The sequence below is a fragment of the Artemia sp. Qi Xiang Cuo genome, chromosome 18 (assembly GCF_049724085.1).
Source record: "Artemia sp. Qi Xiang Cuo chromosome 18, ASM4972408v1, whole genome shotgun sequence".
NCBI lineage: Eukaryota > Metazoa > Arthropoda > Branchiopoda > Anostraca > Artemiidae > Artemia > Artemia sp. Qi Xiang Cuo.
The window spans coordinates 46,589,801-46,613,723 of record NC_142811.1 but is presented as its reverse complement, the minus strand read 5'-3'; the positions used below and the strand labels follow the sequence as shown (position 1 = coordinate 46,613,723).

At 33.9% G+C, this 23,923-nt stretch overlaps 1 protein-coding gene across 1 annotated transcript in view; it reads right to left on the bottom strand.

Annotated features, from left to right (window-relative positions):
• Positions 1-1,669: 1,669 nt before the first annotated feature.
• eIF4A (eukaryotic translation initiation factor 4A) overlaps positions 1,670-23,923 on the bottom strand; it is a 31,631-nt gene continuing 9,377 nt past the window's right edge. Inside the window, exons 3-10 of the mRNA XM_089104405.1 lie at positions 22,918-23,065; positions 19,513-19,647; positions 15,294-15,437; positions 13,762-13,980; positions 11,677-11,849; positions 9,231-9,400; positions 3,971-4,135; positions 1,670-1,818 (exon numbers count right to left, since the gene is read on the bottom strand). Coding sequence (XP_088960531.1) covers positions 3,991-4,135; positions 9,231-9,400; positions 11,677-11,849; positions 13,762-13,980; positions 15,294-15,437; positions 19,513-19,647; positions 22,918-23,065 — 1,134 coding nt within the window. The 3' untranslated portion in view covers positions 1,670-1,818; positions 3,971-3,990. The remainder of the gene's footprint in view (positions 1,819-3,970; positions 4,136-9,230; positions 9,401-11,676; positions 11,850-13,761; positions 13,981-15,293; positions 15,438-19,512; positions 19,648-22,917; positions 23,066-23,923) is intronic.

Here is a 23,923-nt window from a genome sequence, read left to right as displayed (position 1 = left end):
TTTGGTGCCCTAAGCCACCTAAACTGTCACCAAACCATCACTGGTATTTTGGTTGGTTAGCCACTCCCTCTGGAAAATTTTCTGCCGGCACCCTTGCTTTATGTATAAGTAACTTCTGAGAATCTTGAATTTTAAAGTCTCTCTTTCGTGATTTGAACCCAGCATAATTGAAGGATCTATGCCCTTTTCCTAATATCAAGATTCAGTTAATAAAAAAAAAGAATAAACATGATCACTTTAATTTCAAACATAAATTTGATTACATTTAAAATGGTGTTTTGCCGTGAAGTGAAGGCTGAAGGACAAAAATAAGTTCAATTAAAAGTTTCTTTTGGAATAAGGCAGAACATTCATTTACAAATTGATTTTCCTTAATGCCTTGACTTTTGGGATAGTTTTAGTCTAGTTCATTAACTTTCCAGGATATTTTCACCCATCTCAAAAAGTCCTGATAAAAATAATTAAATTATTTGACAAAGTGTCTGGTTTTGCCATCCCACAGCAACATATATATGAAACCTTAGCCATCCTAAGCATAACTCACCCTTTGTGGGAGGAAAACACCAAGTTTTTTGGCTGATAGTCATTAACCAAAAAAGTTATTGAAGAAAGCTTTTAGTATTAACTATAAAACATATTTAAGGCCAATGTTGAATCCAGATTCATTAGCCCCTCACTAAATCATTCCCTGGCATTTGGGAGAGGGAGTGTTTAATAAATGATATTGACGTTGATTCAGCATGGATATGCACTCAAAGGGAAGTGTAAAAACAGACGAAGAAATTTTTGGGGAAGTTATATTTCCGAACAAGTATTGTAATTCAGCTTTAATCACCTGACTTCTCAAAAAAACACAGAAAGTTTGTTTCGGTTGGGAAACCCCATAAACTTTAAAACCAAAGAAGTGGAGAGATATTCTTCAAGGCAAACTCTCTAAAGAAGGGAACGACAAAAACTACAGCAGTGTAACACTACCCCTTTTGCTCGATATCAATATTTAGTTCGATATCAAGTCAAACTGGCAAAGAAACTGACAAGAAAATTGGCATTCCTTGGCGTATAGCATTTCCGAAACCCGTGAGGCAAGGGGACACCTCCTTTGCGAGAGGTTCAATAACTTCGGTCCAAGGTTTGGCAATTGTCGAATATTTCTCAACTACCAGTCCTTAAAAGGTCCTAAATTTAAATTTTTCCCAACCTCTTATTTTTCTCAGCCCTCTTATTTTCCACCTGTAATTGGTGCACATTTCACTCCCACTGCATGGATAGTTGTGGGCTGGATAACAAAGAACGCGGTTGAAACCACTCATGCTTTCTCTTATCCCAGATCAAGATTATATGAAAGTGATTCACCAAACATCTCAGGCGATTGCCTTGTAGATGGCATCAGCAGACGGTTTAAATGGGTAAGCTGGAAGAGACTTCAGTGCTGTGTGAAACTCTCGAACAATTCGATCTAAAATTTAGAAGTCCATTTCAGTGAATCTTGATGAACCTAAATGATTTGAAAAAATTAAAGATGAAAACGGGCAATATGATAGCAGAATAATTTTGTCATCTATAATCAGGAAAGAAAATCCGTTCATTTACAGCAAAAATTAAAGAAGGAACAATTTTCAAATCAGTGATAATCCTACAAACAATAAGGAGTTGAGAAAGAACAAGGTGATACCAGTTTTCCATTTTTATTATGTATTTTTTTAAACTTGTACAACAATGTGTCGTCTTCTTTACAAAATCTCAAATCAACACATCTTCAATACACCAAGATTGATAGCTCCTCGAGCTTTATGGAAAACGAGACAAGGAGATATCAACCTGCAAAGAAAAGAAAATTGAAATCAATACGACATCTTTCAATCGACAAGCTGAGGCTTTGTTCTACGTATCATGAGCATAACAAATATGGGGGTTTCGAATTGGGTTATTTTAGCCCCTACCACAGACCTATTTTCTCGGTTCAAAATAGACATTAAAACCGACTCTTTTGCTGGTGTGACCGTGACTAAACCAAATTGAGGATTTGGTTCCGGGAGAGCAGTAAACTCTAAATGCTGGCAAATTGTATAATAAATTATAGAATTAGTTCTTAATTCTGTTTCTATAATAATTTCTAAAAATATTTCTACATATACTTCTAAAAATTTTTATAATAATCAATTAGTCTTTCTTAAGAAATGGGAGGAAGAATAGTCATTTGAAGTTAATTCAAATCCAAAATAGCTTCAGAATACACGTGACGTCTTAGGTTAATTAAATAAAAAAAACAAGTTTTTTAAACTGAAAGTAAGGAGCGACATTAAAACTTAAAACGAACAGAAATTATTCCGTATATGAAAGGGGCTGTCCCCTCCTCAACGCTTCGCTTCGACCCACCCACACCCCCCACTACCAGAAAAAATTCCCCCTGAAAACTTCTGTATACTTCCCAATAACCAATACTATATATTAACATTGGGTAATGTTCATAACTTTCAGCCCTCCCCTTGGGTGCTTTGAGGGATTAAGTCATCCTAAAAGACATAGTTATAATATTTTCGACCATACTGAACAAAATGGCAATCTCAAAATTTTGATCGGGTGACTTTGGGAAAAAAATGAGCGTGGGAGGGGGCCTAGTTGCCCTCCATTTTTTGGGTCACTAGAACTTTTAATTTCCGTTCCAATGAGCCCTCCCACGATATTCTAGGACCACTGGGTCGATACAATCACCCCTGGGAAAAAAAAAAAAAAAAAAATAAACACACATCCGTGATCTTTATTCTGGCAAAAAATGCAAAATTCCACATTTTTGTATATAGGAGCTTGAAACCTCAACAGTAGGGTTCTCTGATGCGCTGAACATGATGGTGTGATTTTCATTAAGGTTATATTACTTTTAGGTGGTCTTTCCCCCTTTTTTCGAAAATCAGCCAAATTTTCTCAGGCGCGTAACTTTTGATAGGTAAGATTAAACTTGATGAAATTAAACTTATAAGATTAAACTTATATATTTGAAATCAGAATTAAAATCTGATTCTTTTGATGTATCTATTGGTATCAAAATTCCGTTTTTTAGAGTTTCGGTTACCATTGAGCCGGGTCGCTCCTTACTTACAGTTCGATACCACGAACTGTTTGAAAAGTTATTAGAGTCTTAGTGTATTAATAGCCTATTAATTATTAACACTTTTTCAGCATTTTGCAATCTACCCTTAGTTCTCTCAATTGAGAAAGAAAGATATCAAAGAATGTACCATTGCCCAATGGTTTGTTCAAATGTTAGAGGTGGTGTATTAGCATGGCATTCGCAATATCCTTTCTAGCAAAAAAAACTATTTGATGATAGCATTTTATTATAAATAAATTTTCACGCATTGCCCCGAATTGAATTATAAAAGAAAAACGGCCAAGCCTTGTCTCTTCTATAGCTTAGTCAAAGTTATACACACTCCCCAGATAAAGAAAAAATAAACTTAATATTCTTCTACATAGCCATAACTACCAGTAAATTCATGTTAATATCAATTTCGATATTTTACAATAATGTCGTTTATTCTCAATTTCCGGCAATCCCCAGTGAGATCCCTGTCAGAGTTGAAGTAACGTTATTATCCCGATTACCAGATAACCAAATATCTTAATTAACATGGACATCACATGGACATAATGAAAAGAATAATTATGCCAAGATACATTTGCAATAAAACATGACATTCATATAAATATATCCCAAATTTAAAATATAGCCAAGTATAAAATATACCAAAAGCATTATTCTCAAAGTTTAATTAACAACTAATGGAATTAATTCTATTAATTTTACAACACAAAAATTTTCGCCATTTTTAGCTTATTTTGTTGTTGCATTTTTGGGGGGGGTCCAGAGAGTAGTGTTAAATGGGGTTAAATTCCAATACGACACACCCTTAGATGCAAACAAATTAACACTGAAATGAATCCATAGAAGACCAAATTCAACAGTGACTACCTCTGACAACGCAGCTATATTTAGAAGAGGTCTGCCACGTCCATTGGCATAACATCAATCTGAGTGTTGTAATGTTTCTCAATATCCTCGAGAACGCGGGCATCACCTTCTGTTACAAAGTTGATAGCAACACCTTTACGACCAAATCGACCACTGCGACCAATTCTGAAAACAGAAATAACAATAACACAAATTATAAATCGTACTCCAAGCTATATAACAATCAGGATAAAAATTAAAAGCAAAGCTTTTATGACGACCTTTACTTCAATGATAAACAGATGCATAATAGATACAATAATAAATTATAGAACTGTCCTTACAACTAATACTAGCTCGTAAAATTCATGCTCTCGATTTAGAGGGAGACAATTGAAGCGTGTTGCGGCTGTATTTACAAGTTAGGGGAAACAAATTTTAATAGCAGGTGTGTTTTCATGAACCAATGGAAAGTTGTCGTTGACAATTTTCCGTATTTCGGCTTAGTGCCACCACGTGTATTTATTCTTATTCGTATTTCCACTCACTTTATCTGACTGCATCTCTTTCATTAAAAATTCATTTGACTAGAGATGGGTTCTGCTCATAGAGCTCCTAAAACTGACTTAACTTGAAAATAAAATGATCTCTCGTCATTATTACCTGCGGCAAAATGCAAGTTTTTATTTAAAATGTTTCCCAATTATAGAAACGTTGAAGAAATGAGGAACTTCATCAAAAAATCCGTATATGGTGTTGATGTCGTCCAGCCTCAACTCCAATTATTGAAACTAATCGGTAGCGATTTAAAAGGTACGACTGGCCGGACCTTTTTTTGGGAATAACAAACAGAAGTATAGAAATAATTGAGGATACAAGAATTTTAGAAAATTTCTCGAAGAAAAAGAAATATTAATGAAGAAAATTGTAGATAGGTCCTGAATACGGAACAAATAAACAGAAGCTGGGTAATTATAAATATGTTATTGGTCAATTTTATAATCACATATAGATATTTTTTTAGTGGCACATTCAATTTTTTTATTGCTTAATAGTCTAGCACATTAACTTAATGCTTTCTTAAAGAAATGTTACCGAAGACAGTAGTGGATAGATCTTAAATACGAGATAAACAAACAGAAGCTGGGCAATTATAAATATTCTACAGTCCAATTTCATTATCTAATACAGTTTTACACTTTTTATTAATGCTTTTTAACCTTTAAATGTTGCTCCAGATCTTTATTGGTTTTAGAGTCCAATTTTATAATATTTTAGTAATGCTAAAATTTTTCAGCAATACTATTTTTAGTACCCAAAATTGCTGGCCATTAAAATTTTGCAAGATAAGATTTAGTAATCCAACAAAAAGAGACAAAAAGAAAAACAGCAAGAAAATATCAAAAAGCTATAAAGCATAACACAACTCTTCTCTCTATATATAATATTTTGTCATAAATGCGAGTCAACATTTATGTTCCTCCACATCTACAATTGATTGCCAAAAATTGTTAGCAATAATTTGGACAATACAAAACATCTATAGAGGGCAGGGTTGCCGCCGCTGGTGATTTATCCCCAGATCTGGTGATTTTTCATCCTCCTGGTGATTTTTCTGGTGATTTTCTTGAATTGATGGATTTCGGGTGGTTTTCATTTAATTTGGTCATTTTTTACAAGATTGGTTAAAGTTCCATGCACGATTAGTTTCACAGCCCTACTGAGGTGAAATTATCAGTAAATTTCATATTTTATATCTTATTTTTACTTGTTATTTCAAAAGTGTGGCGTTATTTTGGGCTTCAGTGTATCCTTTTAGCTTGGCAATCGGTTTCCCCATAGTTACAAATTTTAATTTATAAATACATACATGTGTGTCTCATGCGTGACAAAAACGGATTGAGGCTCAAAAACGAAAAAAAAAAGTTCTCAGGTAAAGAAAGCGTAGTCCCACATGAACAGATTCAGCAGCCTAGGCTAGGTCTTTTTCAAGGGACTTATCAGTCTCAAGAAACCAGGGGGCTCAGTCTCAAGGAGCTCTCGTCTAAGAAGCAAGGGAAATGAGATTTATCACCGTTTGTCTGATATTTCAGCTTAGACTTGACCCACGACAATTTTCCGGAAGTTAAATAAATATATAAGAAATTGACACCATTTGAGTCGTCTTTTTCAGAGCTAAAATTTACTACTAAGGATACCAATTATGGCAAGGGGATTACAAACGCTCATAAGCAAATGAAATTCGATTTGAGGACAAAAGAGGATTATTGGTTTTATTCTTTTCAATGGAAACCTATAAAAAAGAAAAAGAAAAGATTTTGCAAAGTACAGAGAAAGAAAAGTATAATAGTAGTTAAATAAATAAAAAGGCTCTTCATGTCCAGTAACAGGATTTTAGGTAACAATTTCAGTCTTTGCCTGGAATTCCGGCTTAAGTTATAATTTATCTTCCTTCTTGAACAGTTGACGGCGTTTGAAAAACATAAAAGTCTTAGCTCAAGGTGCCCAACGCGTCTTTTTGGTGGAAAGATTGTGATTATTGACCACCGATTTCTGGTGATTTTTGTGAAATACTGGTGATTTTCTTGGTGAAAATCTGGTGATTTTCTTGGTGAAAAAGTGGTGATTTTTATTTGGTTGTGGTGGCAACCCTGATGGAGGTCATATGGAGAGTACAAAAATATAAAGAGAGAAAAGAGGGGAAAGAAGAAAAGAGAGAGAAAAAGAGAGGGAGTGATAGACTGAGAAAGAGTTGGAGAGGAGTGACAAGAAACAATCCATGATCAATATGTGGCTCTTTGGTCTTTAGTGTATACACAACATATATTACCACAAAACGTTTTAAATACTCTCTCTTTTATACCGCTAATAAACCAAAATTTCTGAGACTTGCAGGAATGAATATCATTATATATGAAACAATGAATTTACTATTTATATTTTGAACAAAATTGTGCAGCATATTCTAATAGCATCTTACTAAACAAAATTTGGATGTATGCCAAAGTAAATATTTTTCAAATAGATTCCTAGAATTCTACAAATAATTTTCGGCATTGTATAGAGGTGAAGCTAGCCTGGTACCCATTCTGTTACAACCTTGCATATAGACGAATATTAATCAACTATTTTATTACAAAAATTTTGTTGTATTACATTTTGTTTTGACACCTTGTTAGTTTTAAAAAATACATAATGAGCTCATCTATTAAAGAGATTGTTTTGTTGCTTAAAAACAAAAATAGGACGTCAAGAGTCAATGCAACCAGTTTTGTTTCCTGATTGAGGTTCAATTGGTTCTGAAACTTAAACCCCATAGTCTTTCAAAAACATTGCTGTCCTCGATGAGTTCCCCTTGCCCTCCACCTCAGGTCCAAATTTAAAATGTATTTGGGGGCCCCCCCCCCCCCCGCAATATTTCCTCAAAGTTTCAGCTGGGTTCCTTAAACTGTTAGTTTTGGTTCCCCAGGTATTGTACATGTGGTATTTTGATGAGGGGAATCGATAAATTTTCTTCAGATTTACCTCTGCCCTTTCCCCTGAGCCATAATTTAGTGTCCAATTGCCAACCAGCATTCCCTAAGAGTTTCAATTTAAAACCCTTGCCTGTTCCCGAGATATCACACATATCCTATATTGACAACCTGGCAGCCTTTTGCTCAATATTACTACTTAAACGTGCATAAATTATAAGCCTCATGGAAGTGGGGGCTTATATTGCGATAACGTTATTTATGTGTGGATTAGAGACATAAAATGGTTAGCCCCTTTCCAGTCCCTCCAAAACTAAATTTCACTTGCCCTACTATATTCCCTTCCTTTCTCCAACATTATTTACCAGTTTCAATTCCATCCCCGCAGCCGTTCCCAAGATATTCCTGACATTCTATTTCAAGACATGAACCCCCCCCCCCTATTTTAACTTATAAATCCATTTAAGCCTCCAATGCTCACTCAAATTCTACTCTATCCCTTAAGCCATTCCCAAGATGATGCGGATAATTTAAATAAAAAGGTGTCTGTAGCGTTTTTCTATTTATTCAAGTACGCAAGTCATTTGAAATGTGCAAATTGAGTTCACTCGAAGTACTATTGATTAGAAATAAAGAGTTTTTGGTCTATTTTGAGACCTCGCTCCTACTCCCTACAATGTGCATGATTTTCTGGGCCCAGAGAATGGTCGCAGGAAGTTTGGACCTGGGCGGAAACCTAAGATCCCATACGATTCCCCTCCCCTTTCTATTATAAAATCTATGTGTAAGCACTTGATTGACATAAAAATTAAAGAACGATTTTCTTCAAATACTTTTGTTTTTCGGTGCAATAAACCTGATTACACAAAAAGATAGGTTTAAAGTAACAGGACCTCAGTGACTTCGTCACCACAATTTTCTTTTTCTTGACCAATAACCACTACAAATAGTGACCAAAGGTCCCCAATGAGAAAACAAATAAGTGATTAAAAAAAACTCAAGGAAAATGTGACTCACTGTTAATAAGAAACAGTTGTTCTCCACGTCTTATGTTTATGGCCTAGGTTATGGTATGTGTGTATTTCTAAACTTTCAAAATTAGAAATACACAAAAACAAACTGATTTAGATTTTAATTATAATATGTTTTCAATGGCTTCAAATGCTGTATTTTCCTCTTTCAGCCACATGGGGTCTTGACTGCTAATGAATAACCCACAAAAGTTTGCTTTTTCTTTCTTTATTGCCTCTTTAGAATCAATATCTTATTATAGGAATTGCAGTTAATTTAAATGACAAAACGAGCAAATACCCTATTTTCAAAGATATTAGCCAATTGTCTGGCAAATACTCCGATTCGGCAGGCTTAAGTAAGTTCGAACTAATTGAACTTTGTCTTCAGCTAGATCTAGCTTGAAATGCTAGCTATTTCATTATTGTGAATGAGGTAAGATTCGACTCATACCAAAATTGATATTAAATGAGTGTCAGTGAAAACTAATTGTGAATATTGGCACTTTTTTCTCTTGGTCATAAAAAAAAAAAAAAAAAAAAATCCTGAGTTACATATACGTAAACGTTGTTATAAAAACCTTTTGACTCATAAGGAATATGTTGGAATGTTGCTTAGAGAAAAATCTCGTGATTACCCCATTCAGTTCAGATTTAAATTATTCTAATACAAGGCATACGCTTAACTATAGTAACATATATTTTGCCTCTATTCAAAATGGATCATACTATCAGGACGTCAAATATCTCAACTTTCCAGAACAGACCTTACACATTAAAAATAACGGGGTTACCTACCTATGAATATAGTTTTCTCTATGATTGGGTAAATCATAGTTAATCACGAGTGATACTTGTTGCACGTCAATTCCACGTGCTAATAGATCCGTTGTGATTAGAATACGAGACGATCCAGAACGGAATTCACGCATAATTGTCTCGCGCTCTTTTTGGTCCATATCACCATGCTGAAGAAAAAAGAAAAACATTTGAACAATTTAAGAGCAAACTAATTAATAGGAACTAAAATAATCCTTTGAAAATAATTTAAGATAACAGATGCAAAAAGGCCGTACTTTAAAACGAGGCTACATATTTAGGGGGAGATCATATGGTACTCCACTATTTAAGGACCGTATATCAAGATTTTCTGCATTCTGCGTGCTTCTTTTTCTGATTTTCTGGCCGAACCACTAAAAAATCAATAATAAAAAAAACAGATTAATACACCCTCACAATCCGTACCATACTCCTTACCATTATCTATGAATACCTTTCGAAAAATAAACTCACTGTAGCGTTATTCTATCTAAGTTAAACATACCGGAAAAGAAAAATTACCTACAGCTTGAAGAAAAATCAAAATGTGGCATGAAAATGAACTTATATTAAGTTTCCCCCCCCCCTCTACCAGGAAACCCTCTGCCCCCCCCCTGCAAGAGTCACTCACAGGATAAAATGGAATTTGTTTATTATAGATAGTATCGAATTGATTTATAGAATAGAAAAAAAGAACATTAAATATATAATGGTGCAATAGTAATAGGAAAAAAAAGAACATTACTACAAAACATCAATATAAATTTTAATTAATGGAAGACTAATAGGAAAAATGGACACTTTACTAGAACTTTCATACGAAGTCAACAAAATTTTCTTGGGCCCACACAAAAATAGGGGTTTTACCTTCTGGTAATATTTAAAAGCTGAATCACAGGGGTTTCTTGGGGTTGCACTATTCAATGCACCTCTACATAGAAGACTAACTAAATTTCACCAAACATCTCACAAGCGATTCATGTATGTGAGGACACGCATACAAACTTGTATTACAGAAAAAACATCTTTTGGACTGAACAGCAAAGTTTCCTCGAGTCTTGAACTGAACATGTTTAAAACGGTGGAACTATACAAGAAGCTTAAAACATTGGAAGTGATTTAGAAAATTTAGAAAAAATATAGATAGAAGAATGAAGAAGAAACTTAAGCTAAATTTCATACAAAATGCCACACACAATTCCTGCATATCAAGACACCGACGTAGACTTACATTATATATTGAAAAAAAACTTTCGGACTAAACAGAAGTTTGGTGGAACCTTGAACTGAGCATGCTTGGAGATAGTGGAACAAAAAGGCCAGTTTAAAGTTCATAATTGTCCCAAGCCTTTCAAATTTTTAAGTTTATTCGTGTCTGTAACTCAGAAAAAAAGCAGAAGAATTCATTGTGTTGACCTTTTTTTAAAAGTGAAAACATACTTGAGCTATTCCAATGTTAAGAAAATTCAACATTGGTATCTTGACTTAAACTCGTTTCACAAGTATTAATCTTGATTTGTCAATAAGCCATAGAGCTTTCAATAAATGTGCCTGCATCAATAAACAGAGAAAAAATAGCTTAAACTCACTATATAAATACATATTATATTCGATTAGATTATTCTTAAGATTTGTTAGAACCATGAATAAAAAAAATACTTCAACTGTGTTTAAATCAAGCTTTTCAAACAAACCCTTAGAATGATCTAGCAGTTTGGCTTTAGGCCAATATATTGAATGATTTTTTTTTCATTTGTCGATGCATATAGACACTACATGCTCTGTACTTGGCAAACCAAGAAAAAATCTTGTACAGCCGTGCCAAAAAACTTATGAATTCATACAAACAACAACAGGTACAACAATGAGAGATTAATCTAAGACAGTTACATTTTTTATACTTAAATGAATATTCTGGCTCTATATCCAAGCACCGTACTAGAAGAAGAAAAAAACATGACACAGGCCAGTTCATTCAGGTAACAAACAGAAAAAGAGCATGTTTTTAATGCTATTCTCGCTTTTTTCGCAGCGAGCCAAAAAATGTTTTTTTTTTCTGTCCTGGTTGAACTTCCTTGTAGTAATGATTCTAGGACTATTAATTATTGATTTTAGTTTTAACAATCAGCCATCTTATTGCAAGTCTTATTTTATATCTTTGTATGTGTTTTACTGAGAATGGCCCTTGGATATACAGCCGAAATATTCATTTAAGTCTAAAAAAACTAATCTGTTCTAATTCCTCATTGTTTTACCTGTGGTTGTTCCTATGATGGAAGGGCGGCGTGGTCTTCGCCGTTTACTTTCGAAGTCCCGAACTTAATACCAAATTTTCACTCCGTTATTCAGTCATGTCTGCTAAAAAATTTATATATTACGATCATTTTGTCCTATTAACATGCATAAAATACATAAAAAACCTTACCATGGACGAAACAGTAAAATCTCTCTCATGAAGTCTTTCTGTTAGATAGTCAACCTTTCGCCTAGTATTGCAGAAAATTACAGCCTGGGTGATGGACAATGTGTCATACAAGTCACAGAGAGTCTCAAATTTCCATTCCTCCTTTTCAACCTGGACGTAAAACTGTTTAATACCTGCAATTAACGGTAAATCGTTAGAAGAGGGCAGCCCACTTAGAGAAAAGCGAAGTGTCCCAAAATATTATGTTTTTTCATTGTTGGCTTAGTATAGAATAGATGGCCGTTGTAGGTTAGAGAAGGGCTGGCTTAACGACAAATGCTGAGTTTTCCACCAACCCTCTAATGTCTCTTGTGCCCACACAACCCCAAATGGCCTCAAATCGACATTTTAAGGTGGTCGTATTAACCTGAACTGTCAAGGCAAAATAAAATGCGTCTCTGAAAACAATGTGATAAGACAGTCCAAGAGGTAAAAAAAAAAACACTACAGCACAAAGCCACAAAACGTTAACGAAGCAGCAAAACTGATTTGGTTTTCCATCACAAGTGATGAAAATCTCATACTCTGCTGATTTCAGTCATGCAAAAAAAGTTTAATCTACATGATTTGAATGCCCAAAGCAAAGTTCTTGGGCTACTGCCCAAAATCGGGCTGCAGCCCCCCACCCCCTCCGCCAAGTTGAAACGTATAGGTAGTTTCCAGTTTTTGACTCATGTCAATTCAGAAATTTTTCAAAGAATCGTCCTAAATAATTAAATGTTAATCATTGATAATCATCATGATTGCAATACGGCTGTCCTAAATAACAACCCGTTTGATCAGAAACTTAATGTAATACAGACATCCCAGACCAAAACACGCTACGTACACTTTTACAGATTAAAAACCCTTATGAGCACTTGCATGCACATAGTGCCTTCTGATTTAGTTTCATATCCCCATCAACTTCCCTGAATGTTTCAACTTAGTACCCTACTTCGTTACGGAGATATTGTATCTATGCCATTGACAACCAGAATACACTTAAACTCTTTTGACTAAGTTTTACAGTAGTAGGATTTGTGGTACTGTTTATTGAAAACAGACGGTATTGTTATATAGAAGGTTTACAAGACTATTTTCGACAAAAAGAGTTACAGATTTTAGAAGAAAGAGTTAGCTTCTGGGATCTAAACGAACTGCACAGGTTAGATTAAGCTTCTTTTATGCGTTGGAAGATAACACTTCAAACAAGGGTTTCACAGCTTCTTCGGTGCTATAGCACAGATGGAACAGCCCAATAAGCATTTAAGGGGTTCTGAGCTTCTTGATCACAAATCGAAGATTACTGTCGTAACATAAATGTCAAAAAAAAAAAAATGTAATTAGATATTTCGCAAATGATGTTTGGTTCTCACCAAAGATTGCGATATTGCGATAATTTGTGATATTGTTGATAACAAATCTAAGACAGTATAAATAGTAATCTATAAATAATATAGATAATACATAATATAAGTAATAAATAAATATAAAATATAATATATTTATATATAAATAAATAATATAATATAGGTTCTATAAATAGTAATCGATTTTACTAAAAGACCTTGGGCTGATTTTGGAAGAAAGAGTTAACTTCTGGGGCCTACATGAATTGCAGGGGTAAGGTAGAGCTCATTTTTTTGTGCTGAGAGAATATACTCTCCTTAAAAGATTGGCACCATTGCACAGTTGCCACAATACGGAGGAGTACATTGATTGTTAGGGTCTCAGTACTACAAATTCAGTCTTCTGAACACTCTCATACTTCATGTGGCAGTAGCACTTTAAGACTATAGTTACACACATGTGGCAGTTTATTCCACTGGGCGTCAATAAATTCAATGTGGTTACACCGTTATTGCCCGTCAAGATCTTTTAAGCTTACCATTTTTGTGAGTCATAAAAAATTGGCTCTTATCTCTAAGAGTCAAATCTTTTTTTTGTTTTTAGCACGAAGGAGGTATATTTTAAGCAACGATTTTAAAATTGTTTGAAGCAAAATCCCAAAGTCCTTTTCAGCTTAACCTATTTTTTGGTTCAGTCTACAAAATCAGGACTTACCTTCCAGGGTCAACTCTTCTTTTTTGACCAAAATACGGATGGGATTCCTCATAAAACGTTTAGTAACTTCTAGAACATCATCAGGCATAGTGGCAGACAACAGGATGACCTGAATATCTTCACTGAGATGCCTAAAAACATCATAAATCTGATCCTTGAAACCACGAGACAACATCTCATCAGCTTCATCCAGCACAAACAGTTTGATGTACTTGGTATCTAAAAAATAACATCAAAAATTAATTTCAAATGATAATAAAAAAAAATTTTAAATCATTTTCACATTTTGAAGTTATATTCTAAATTCTTCTGTTTGCACAATATTTGAACTAAAAGTGCAATATATATGCTGAAGTGACAACTAGATGTATACTGCAGAATTAATAAAAGATTTCTGAAAGAGGTAGAGTGTGAGAAGACACATTGTTTTAAACACACACACACACACACACACACCCCACGAAAAGGAATTACAGCCTGAGATATAATGCCTGGCATTTTTTTTAAAATAACTATTTGAAAAGCATTTTTAAGAAGATGATTGTGATAAAAAAAAATTGAAATATATTGTTCGTACTTTTAGACTCTCAGACTTAAGATATTTTTTAAACCGATAAGGGTATCTTAGCCATTTCGAGTTTTTTAAATAGAAATATAGGCTATTTTTCATAAAATATAGATTTTCTACCGTAGTTTTATTTTTTATATACGATCAACTCCAAAAGCGGTGTTTTTTTGTTATTTTTTACCGTTGAAAAAAGTTTTGAAGATAAGTCTTAGAATTAAGATAGGATATTGGGAGCTCAATAGTGACAGTTGTCAAAAACAGTTCTGAAATGTGAGCATGAAGATGTCAAAGAAAATATCCCGGATGTTTTTTTCAATTCCATTGTCTAGGACTGTAATGAAAGTTAAAATAATTAGGTCAGTTTTTACAGATTAAGAATGATGGGTAGAATGTTGTTTTTTTCTTTGTGATCCAGCTGAGGCAAATCCAGCAAAAGAAAAGCAAGACGTCAAAAATAGGGGAAGGGCACAAAAAAAGATTTCAATAAGAGTGAAACTTCATTGGAGGGATTTAAAATTTGAATTGGGGAATTGGGAAGGAGAGTACATAGCTGTCTTTGCCTCAGGTGGCTTAGTCCCGCAGCAAACTATTAGAAATAGTAGAGTAAGAAAACGTCTAAGAATGATTACATCCAAAAAAGATTTTAGCCCCTGGTTTACAGAAAACAAAAATTAAAACATGGAACAAAACAGAGGAAAAATATTAATTAGATTCAATAAAAATCACCCAGGAAGTTTAGACTCACGGAAGTCTGTACCCAGAAAGATTGCAACCAGAAGATTCTACCCCGATGAAAGTTTCCGAAAAATTACGCCAACAAAAGATTATAGTCACTGGTACTCCCCATTTGAAAAGTGAGAGACAAAAACCAATTAGGATGATAAACAAAATAAAACAGTGTCAGAGTTTTTTAAAAAGGATAGGAAAAAGTGACTGAAAAAAGAGCATAAATATAGATACTTACTCAGGGCACGCCGTGAAATCATGTCAAAAACTCTACCCGGAGTTCCAACAACTATATGCACTCCCGGGCTGCTTAATTTTTTTAAGTCCTCACGGACATTTGTGCCACCAATACATGCGTGACACTGTGCTCCCATATAGTCACCTAAAAATATAACAGTCACCTAATAAGAGTGGTATATAGTATCACATATATATCATATACAGTCGGGTACCTTACTAAACCGTTGTTTAATAAACCAGTACTTGACACACCAACTTCAGATTAAATCTCCAAAGACTATACTATTATCTGAAACGCAGCCAAACCATTTTACCAATTCTGACATAAAGTAAATAATAGATGATGTCCAGAGTGTTTGCACTTGTGTCTAGAACGTGGCTGTGCCTAAGATTTTATTATTTACCATACAGCTGTCAAAAATAAAAAGTTACTAAGTTTCTATTTCTAAGTATTCATTACTTATTTGACTCGAGGCCTCTTTATACTATCCCAATTATTACTAATAAATTTCCCGCTATTTGAACGACACAGATTTGTTAAACGACAAAATCTATTAAAAACAATTTTTGGAAATGAAATGATTGAATAGAAAGTCTAGAAGCGAAAGCTTGAATGTGAATAGGTTTCAAAAAGCATTTCAAACTTTAAAAAACTGGTATTTTTTTTTATTATTGTTTAATTTCAAGCTCATAATCAGTCAACAAAATTTTTACAGTATTCCAAATTGTCACAGAGTTTTCACTAGCGAAATCTTTTCCCATGACCGTACCTTTTTTTCTTTTTTTTCTTTCTTTTTTTAATGCTAAAATGTAGTTTGCTAGCCTAGTGTATTTTAGCTTTTCCATTAGCTGGCAAGAGGGGTCGGCGGTTTTTTTAAGTTACCAATTGAATGCTGAAGGTACGACGAGGATAAATCTCAATTTCAGATCAAAATAATTCAAGTTCTGTGTCCTATCTAAGCAGTGAACCCTATGAACACCCGACGAAGTGAATACTAAAAACTACTGGCTTTTTCTCTTTTCCATTAGACACACCATGGTCACACAAGCCTGTTCCACAAATTCTCCATTTTGCTAAGGCTTTTGCAGTAAAGGTTTTAAATGTGTGACAAAGCGTGTTTCTTAATTAGAAAACAAAATCAAATACAGCCATGAAACTCCAACAAACTAAGTGAATATTGTAAGACTTTTTTGCAAGAAATTTAACCTCTTTTTATGCAACATTTTCAATTAATTGAGTGACTCAAATGAGTAATTGAGTAGCTTTTTACGGTCACTATTAATATCAATCACAAATTGGATTTTGTGGATTTATCCCTTTTCAACAAAAAAAATGAAAAATGACTGCAGTATAAACGAGTAGGCTATATAGTTGCATAAGTTATGAGTTTAATACTATATTACATAGTTTTATATGTAGATTAAGCATAATTAGCTACCAACATTATAATATATTTACTAGCTTACCCGTCGCGCGTTACTGCGATCTCAAAACAGGAAATTCAAGGAATACTCCCCCACGAAAAATTCCTCCCGCGTAATAGTAACGATCGTATTTCTAAATTGGAAAGTATTTGAAAAATTCCCCCCGTAAACAGTTTCTCCCCCCCCCCTCAGAAAATTCCCCTTCATTGGAAAGTCGAGTGCATAAATCGAAAAACACGATAATGCACAGAATCGATAAGCATGTCCATCAATTTTGTTTTTCAAACGTCATGCTTTCCGCAACACAGTTAATCCCAGACTGAGTAAAGTTGTCTTTTATCCTACATTTACATAAATTACTTAATTTATTTTGATTATGTATGCAAAGGATCGGAAAGACATACAAATCAAATTCACTTTAATATGTCAAATTCTCCCCATCCCAGCTGGAATCCCCCCTTGAAAATTTTCCCCACATGTAAAACAACGATAGTATTTTTGAATTTGAAAAGTATTGGGTTGAATAACGAAACCGTTGAATTCCAAATTCAGAGAATTTACTGAAACAGAACTTGTATAATTTCAGAAGTGTGTTAGGTTACAGAATTCATACGCAACTAACCAGTTAATTTAACATCCAAAAAACGTGATTAATTTTACTGGAAGGGACTGTCAAGTATTTGTGTTGAGAGACCACTAATATCTGTCATCAAGAAAAGTATTAAGACGGCCTTGGGGGGGGGGGGGGGGGGGGTATTTTATAACTAAAACCTTTGCAAGAGTGTGCTCAACGGCTTCTGAGAGTTCTTGGCGATCGGATGAACAGTGTAATAATGCGTAGAGGACGCACATACAGACATTCGATTATATATGCATAGATGAGATAAAAGAATGCATCTCCAAATTCCCAACCATTGCCCTGTGGTAGCACAGGGAATTGATGTTTTGCTTGGCAATACGCAGCCCAAGGATATATATCGGCTAACGCAAGGTTGGGCAACGAGCTTGCTATCTGTCCCCATGAAAAAAAAAGGCTACTGAACGTCGGTTAGACGCCCTATGCGCCATCAATGGCTCTGGAGGATCTTTACCGTATTTTCATCACAGCAACCATACTCCACAAACTCATTCACCACAATATCACCACCTGAGGCTCTATTTGGTGGGAAGAGCTTTTATAAACTTTCTAACATGATTTTTATTACTGACTAATTAGAGTGTATTCCAAAAGACTATCATCATTAATGACAGTTAATTATTTTTGTCAAAAATACTAGTTAGCAAAATAGATGGTTGCCTCTTTGTAATATACGAACAAAAAGAAATTACAATATTAACAACTTTTGACAAATACAAGCATATAAGCTGTTAAATTTGCAGGGTTAGCCATTTTTGGATTAAGGTAAAAATAGTTTAATTATTGTTAATGATAATTAGCTTCATTAATAATATTCATTAATTATCGTTCATGATAAGTAATTTTCATTAATGATAATAAATTGTCATTAATAGTAACTAATTGTCATTTAGTAATTTCATTAATATCATGAATTAAGTTCTTTAATTATCACTAATTCCTATTAGCTTCAATGATTAATGAACGCAATGAGAGCAAAAGACTGAAAGCAGGCTTTTCGAAATTCTGAAAGATTGGAATGCGAGTTTTGCAATCAGTATGCTAAACCTAACAAAATATATACATACAAACACAGCAATAATGGAAGACATTTGATATTATTATCATTATTATTGAAGGACTCACCAACTTAGCCAAAGCTAAGCCCACAATGGTCGATTGCTTCAAGCCCCCCCCCCAGAAAATATATATATATATATATATATATATATATATATATATATATATATATAATATATATATATATATATATATATATATATATATATATATATATATATATATATATCAGCTGTTTAGAGACTATTGGCGACATTTCCTCGCCCTTATCAAATACCTAGCCAGTTGCTAGACCTTACCCTCGACAACATCTCCCAGCTTAACATCGAGCTTATGAAACGTCTCAACTCGGTATATGAGCCCGATTGGGACTTTTCTATTAGATACCTTTTTATTTCTTTGGCCATCAAGCATTTTTGGCAAATTGGGATACCAGCTTTTCCAGAAACAAGGTGTAATAATAAGTGTCAATATTGGTCTTTCAAACCAAGTTCTCACCATTTAAATCCCCCTGAATCTGCAGTGAAAGTGTGACGTTAAAATGAATAAAGAATATAACTTATAAAACTTGGCTACAGTTTAACTCTGGCTTCATCTTTTCCTTAAACTTTACAGTATGAACAAATTGGTTTTGTTTTAATATTCAATGATCATGACCATAATATACGATTAAAGCAAGTAAGACTATAGATTAATGAATTCATCCTAAAAGGGATTTATAATTAGAGGTCATCACAAAATTGCTAGCCCTCAGCCCCCCTCCCCATCGTATATCCTGACTGAAGGGCCGAGAAACGGAGATCAGTATTGGCGGTAGGAAATGTTGAGTCCATTGCTGTATCCTTCACCTTTTTTCCTTCAAAGGGGTTTATATTTAAGGAGACATAAGTTTGAAACTATCAAATGACAGGTTATACAAGACTTATTAACATTAATGCCATCTATATTACCAAAATGGGTCTGTGCAGTTTTCAATTCTTTTTATCTTCCCATATATTTGGATAGTTATGGATAAATTCGTAAGAATGAGTCTTATGATTCAAGTTATCACAGTTTTAAAACTTTTGACAAAAATAATATATATTATTAAACTTACCTAAAGATAACACAACTTTTTGAATTTGCTGTGCAAGTTCTCTTGTTGGTGCCAAAACCAGTGCTTGACACTCTTTTAGACTTGTGTCAATTTTTTGCAGGATCGATATTGAGAATGTGGCAGTTTTGCCAGTACCTATAAAAAAGGGCAAATCAATAAAGTAAAGAGTAGCAAAAATCAGCTGAAGTAGTAGACTTTCGAAATAGGTCAGAGACCATCAAAAATCATTTCTCCTGCAAGAATATTTTGTAGCTTTGCTAAGAGATGAACAAAACAAATTGGACAATTTTCCAACAATATTTTATGAGGTAGACCTAATTGATGCATTATACCACTCTCCTATACATTATTGAATTTCTTCTAAGTTTGTAAAACATTCTTTTAGTTTTATGAATGCTTCAAATTTAAACTCATCGTTGACGTTATCAGATTGGAAATTTTCAAGATCTTTATCAGTAACATCCTAATTTGGCAGCCAAATTTTTTTTTAATTTAGCCGCAAACAAAATTTGACTTTCAAAAGCACAAGCATGATTCTTTTTAAATATTTTTGATGTAGAAATATGTAAATAAATATTAGATTTTAACTGATAGATATAACTAAATACAAATACTTTTAATCGTTTTTTTCGTACTCTTTGTTTTAACGAAATATTACTCTTTCTCACGCATAAACACGAAACTAAACATATCTTAAACACACAAATGAGTATTATTCAATATATACTAGACCGATAAGCCATCAATAAATTACATAACAATCCCTTTCAAAACATTTCCCTTCACAATCCCTTTCAAATTTGTCTGTTCGGAAGGTCAAATCACCAATGGTCAAATCTTTAGAATGTCCGTGTCCAGATACGGCGTATCATAGCCATGGCATCACAATGCCATGGCTATTGGTTCTTTGAAGATGTGGACATAGCCTTGAGAAAAAGTATATAAGTACATAGCCTTGAGGGGTGTAACCAGTTCGAACCCCTCCCCAACAATTTTTTCCGACTCGTACAGAAATAACAAAAATACAGGTAAACAAATTGTTGATACATTTTGTACATTTTTTCTTTGTACCCCTCCCTAAACAAAAATCCCGGATATGGCCCTGGCGTCACATTTCTTTTACTGCCCTATAAAGAAAAAGAAAAAAATCCTCTCACTATAAACAAAAATTAATTTTTTTTTTAAACTAGAAAGCAAATCAATACGTGGCGAAGTCCTAACATGTAATGTAATGTTTTTTTTTCACACTACACTGTAAAACTTTTCACTCTAGCATAACTTAAGACTTTGTACTACGTTATGTAATCTTACAGAACAAATTTTGTGTGCAACATAGCCAGTACCAAGTAGGTTCGAGCTCTATTTAGAATTTTACGCTACGTAAATTATGTTATGGAAAATTCCAATAAAGTAGGAACAAGACTAGAATTTCTGAATGAAAAATAAAAAAAAAGTTGAAAACTAACTGATAAGCTTTTCCTAGCAACTCTTTCCTCCTTAATCATAGCTCAAATCTCCATTTCAACTTTTTAAATTTTCAATAGTTTGCTTAAGAAGAATGCGAGGATCTTAAATGAGCATGAGAGTTTTTTTTAGATGTCTACTTAGCCTACTGTGGAATGACTTATTAAAGTGTGAGAGGTTACACATAACGTAACATCACAAGTTGGCATAGTATATTACGTACGCAGAGTGAGAGCTACTCAGCTATTCAGGGACAACTTTATATGTCAGAGCTGCCGCAGACTTTCATTTTTAGTTTTAGAAAATTCAGGTTTTCCAAGTAGCCGAGGAAAAAACTTATAAGTTTTAGTACATTTGGAAACAAACCTCTTTTAATATTCTTTTCTTGACAGCTGACTTTCCTGTTTTCTACTTCCAAAATTACGATAAGTAACTAATATAATCAAAGAGTAATTGGTTTCATGATTAGATGCCCATAGAAAAGTGGAGCCAAGAAAGCAAACAGATGAGCATTAGAACAATCTCTATGTTGTTTTTTGTTTTCAAGAACCATGGCCCTACAAACTTTATCTTTCTTGGTTAAGATAAACTTAATTGAGTCTTTTTAATTAATATTTGGTGTCTTGCCTTGCTAACAGGTATAACAGGTGTCTTGCCTTGCTAACAGGTATAACAGGTGTCTTGCCTTGCTAGCACGCATATTCCCTACTTACCCTCCTAAACAAACACAATTAATTGACAAATCCATTCTCTTTTGTTAATGCATATATCTAAGTAAATGAATTTCTTAGCCCTTCCATCGCCCCACAATATTCCTTACTCTATGCATCAGTGTTACTGAAAAAAATTTAAATGATTCCTAAAAACGCTCCAATTTGCTCCAAAATGGAAAAGTGTAAGGTGAGTTTTATTAAGTCTTTTACTTTTCATTTAAAAATTTTTATTCCACTTGAAATTACTTTTAAACCTTCAAACTCTGTGCCTAATTTTTTTACAGCAGCCTTTACCGTTGTTCTCATTTGAATTTGTGTATTTTTTTTACACTGTTCAGTTTTCTTTACTTTTTTTCAAAATAAAAATGCAAGTCAGGCAATGTTTGTTTATGAAAGCCATTTCGAAAAGTTTCAGGCCTTTCAGAGCCCAATTAAAAGAGTCAGGGAAACATTAAAATTGGGGATATTGTTTAGAGAAATTTTTCTATCACTCGGAGACAGGAGAAACACTTTGGAAGAAGTGATTGAAGGTGATCCCTGAATCTAACGGTCTTATGTCAAGTTTAAATTCTTGGTCAGCATGCCTGAGACTCTAGGCAGGCAAGCCTTTCCAAAAACTAACAAACAAGTATGTGTCTAATAAGAGTCATGCATACTCCCGCCATTTACCCGTGCCCCAGCCATTTAAACATTTGCCTCTCAATTACTTGGACTATCTGTCTTGGCTTTTCTCAGTTTACAATTAGCCATGTCTTGATGCAACCTACTGCAAAATACTTGATAACTTCAATTCAATATTGAAGTCTATCCAATGTATGAAAGGGGTTAGGATAATTTAATTACTTTCTGAGTTTTCATAAGAAGCCAAAAGGAATGAGGAAGGGAAACTTTCCAGGGTAGATTGAAAGGGAGGAATGGGCAGACATTGTATCAAACGATAGAAATTATTTGGGGATGAGGAAGTTGGGAAGGTTGGTTGTTTGGGTATATTGCATAGTAATATTGAATTAACCTATAGCCATGAAGTAGTTTTTACTGAATAGACCAATTCTAGTTTTATTTTAGATATTAATAAACAGATCCTTTTCTAGATAGAAGAGAATATTCATTTCTTAAACAAAACAAGTCAATGCCAGCTTATTGTAAAGTGTAGGGCCCCTAATGGCTTTAAGTGGTAAGAAATGTCATATAAGATAAAACAAAATATAAAAAAAGAGATATAACTCACCAGATTGGGCTTGAGCTATTACATCATTTCCTTCTACACACGGAAGAATTGCCCTCTGCTGGATAGCTGAAGGTCTTTCAAAACCATATGAATAGATACCACGAAGAAGTTCAGTTTTCAAACCCATTTTATCAAAGCTATCGCAGACCTACAACACAAATTAAGATATTCAGCTACATCATAAGTAGATATAAAAAGGTGTATTTGCTTCAATAACTCAGAGCTAAGACAAGCAAGACAATGTAGAATAAGCCTAAAAGAAAATAGAACAACAAAAATCCCAAGCAGTAAGTACTACTTAAAGCTCAATATGCTTTGATAAAAAAACAAGCAATAAAATCATGGATGAAAAGAACAAAAGACTTAACAAAGGAACTATAGTATGTTTTAACTGTAAAAAGGGACTTCTCAATGATTTATAACTTACAGGAACAGTGCCTCTTACTAGGATATCATATCCTGCTGTGGCACTCTCTAATTTTGGCTCAACATAGTGCACCTAGTGCCCAAAGTCAGATAACTTTTGTATGTTATGTATTATGAATAAACACTTCTTGCTGTAGATGCTTATCAAGACGGTTTTTGAAGATGTTTAGAGTTAGTGCCGAAACTACTTCTTCGGGGAACGAGTTCCAGTCTTTAACTGCTCTAACTGACCAGAAAGAAGATCTCTGTCTAGTTGATTCTGTTTGTTTTTGGATTTTTGCAGAATTACCCCTAGTATAGACATTAGTCTGACTACAGAAGAATTTGTCAAACTGGGTTCTATCTAGATTTTTCATTAGCTAAGCGGAAATTTCATGGAGGATGAATCTACCAGCATTCTATGCAGTACAGTTTTAATTTGTAAGTTGTCTTGGTAAGGAAAAGGAATGTGACAATGTAAGGTACACTATACACATTCAAGTCCTATATTGATGGTAACTTCATATTGTCTCATTTCCCAAAAAAATGGTAGTAGCCCAAAAAAAAAAGTAGTAGCCCATACTATACTCAAGGGACTGAA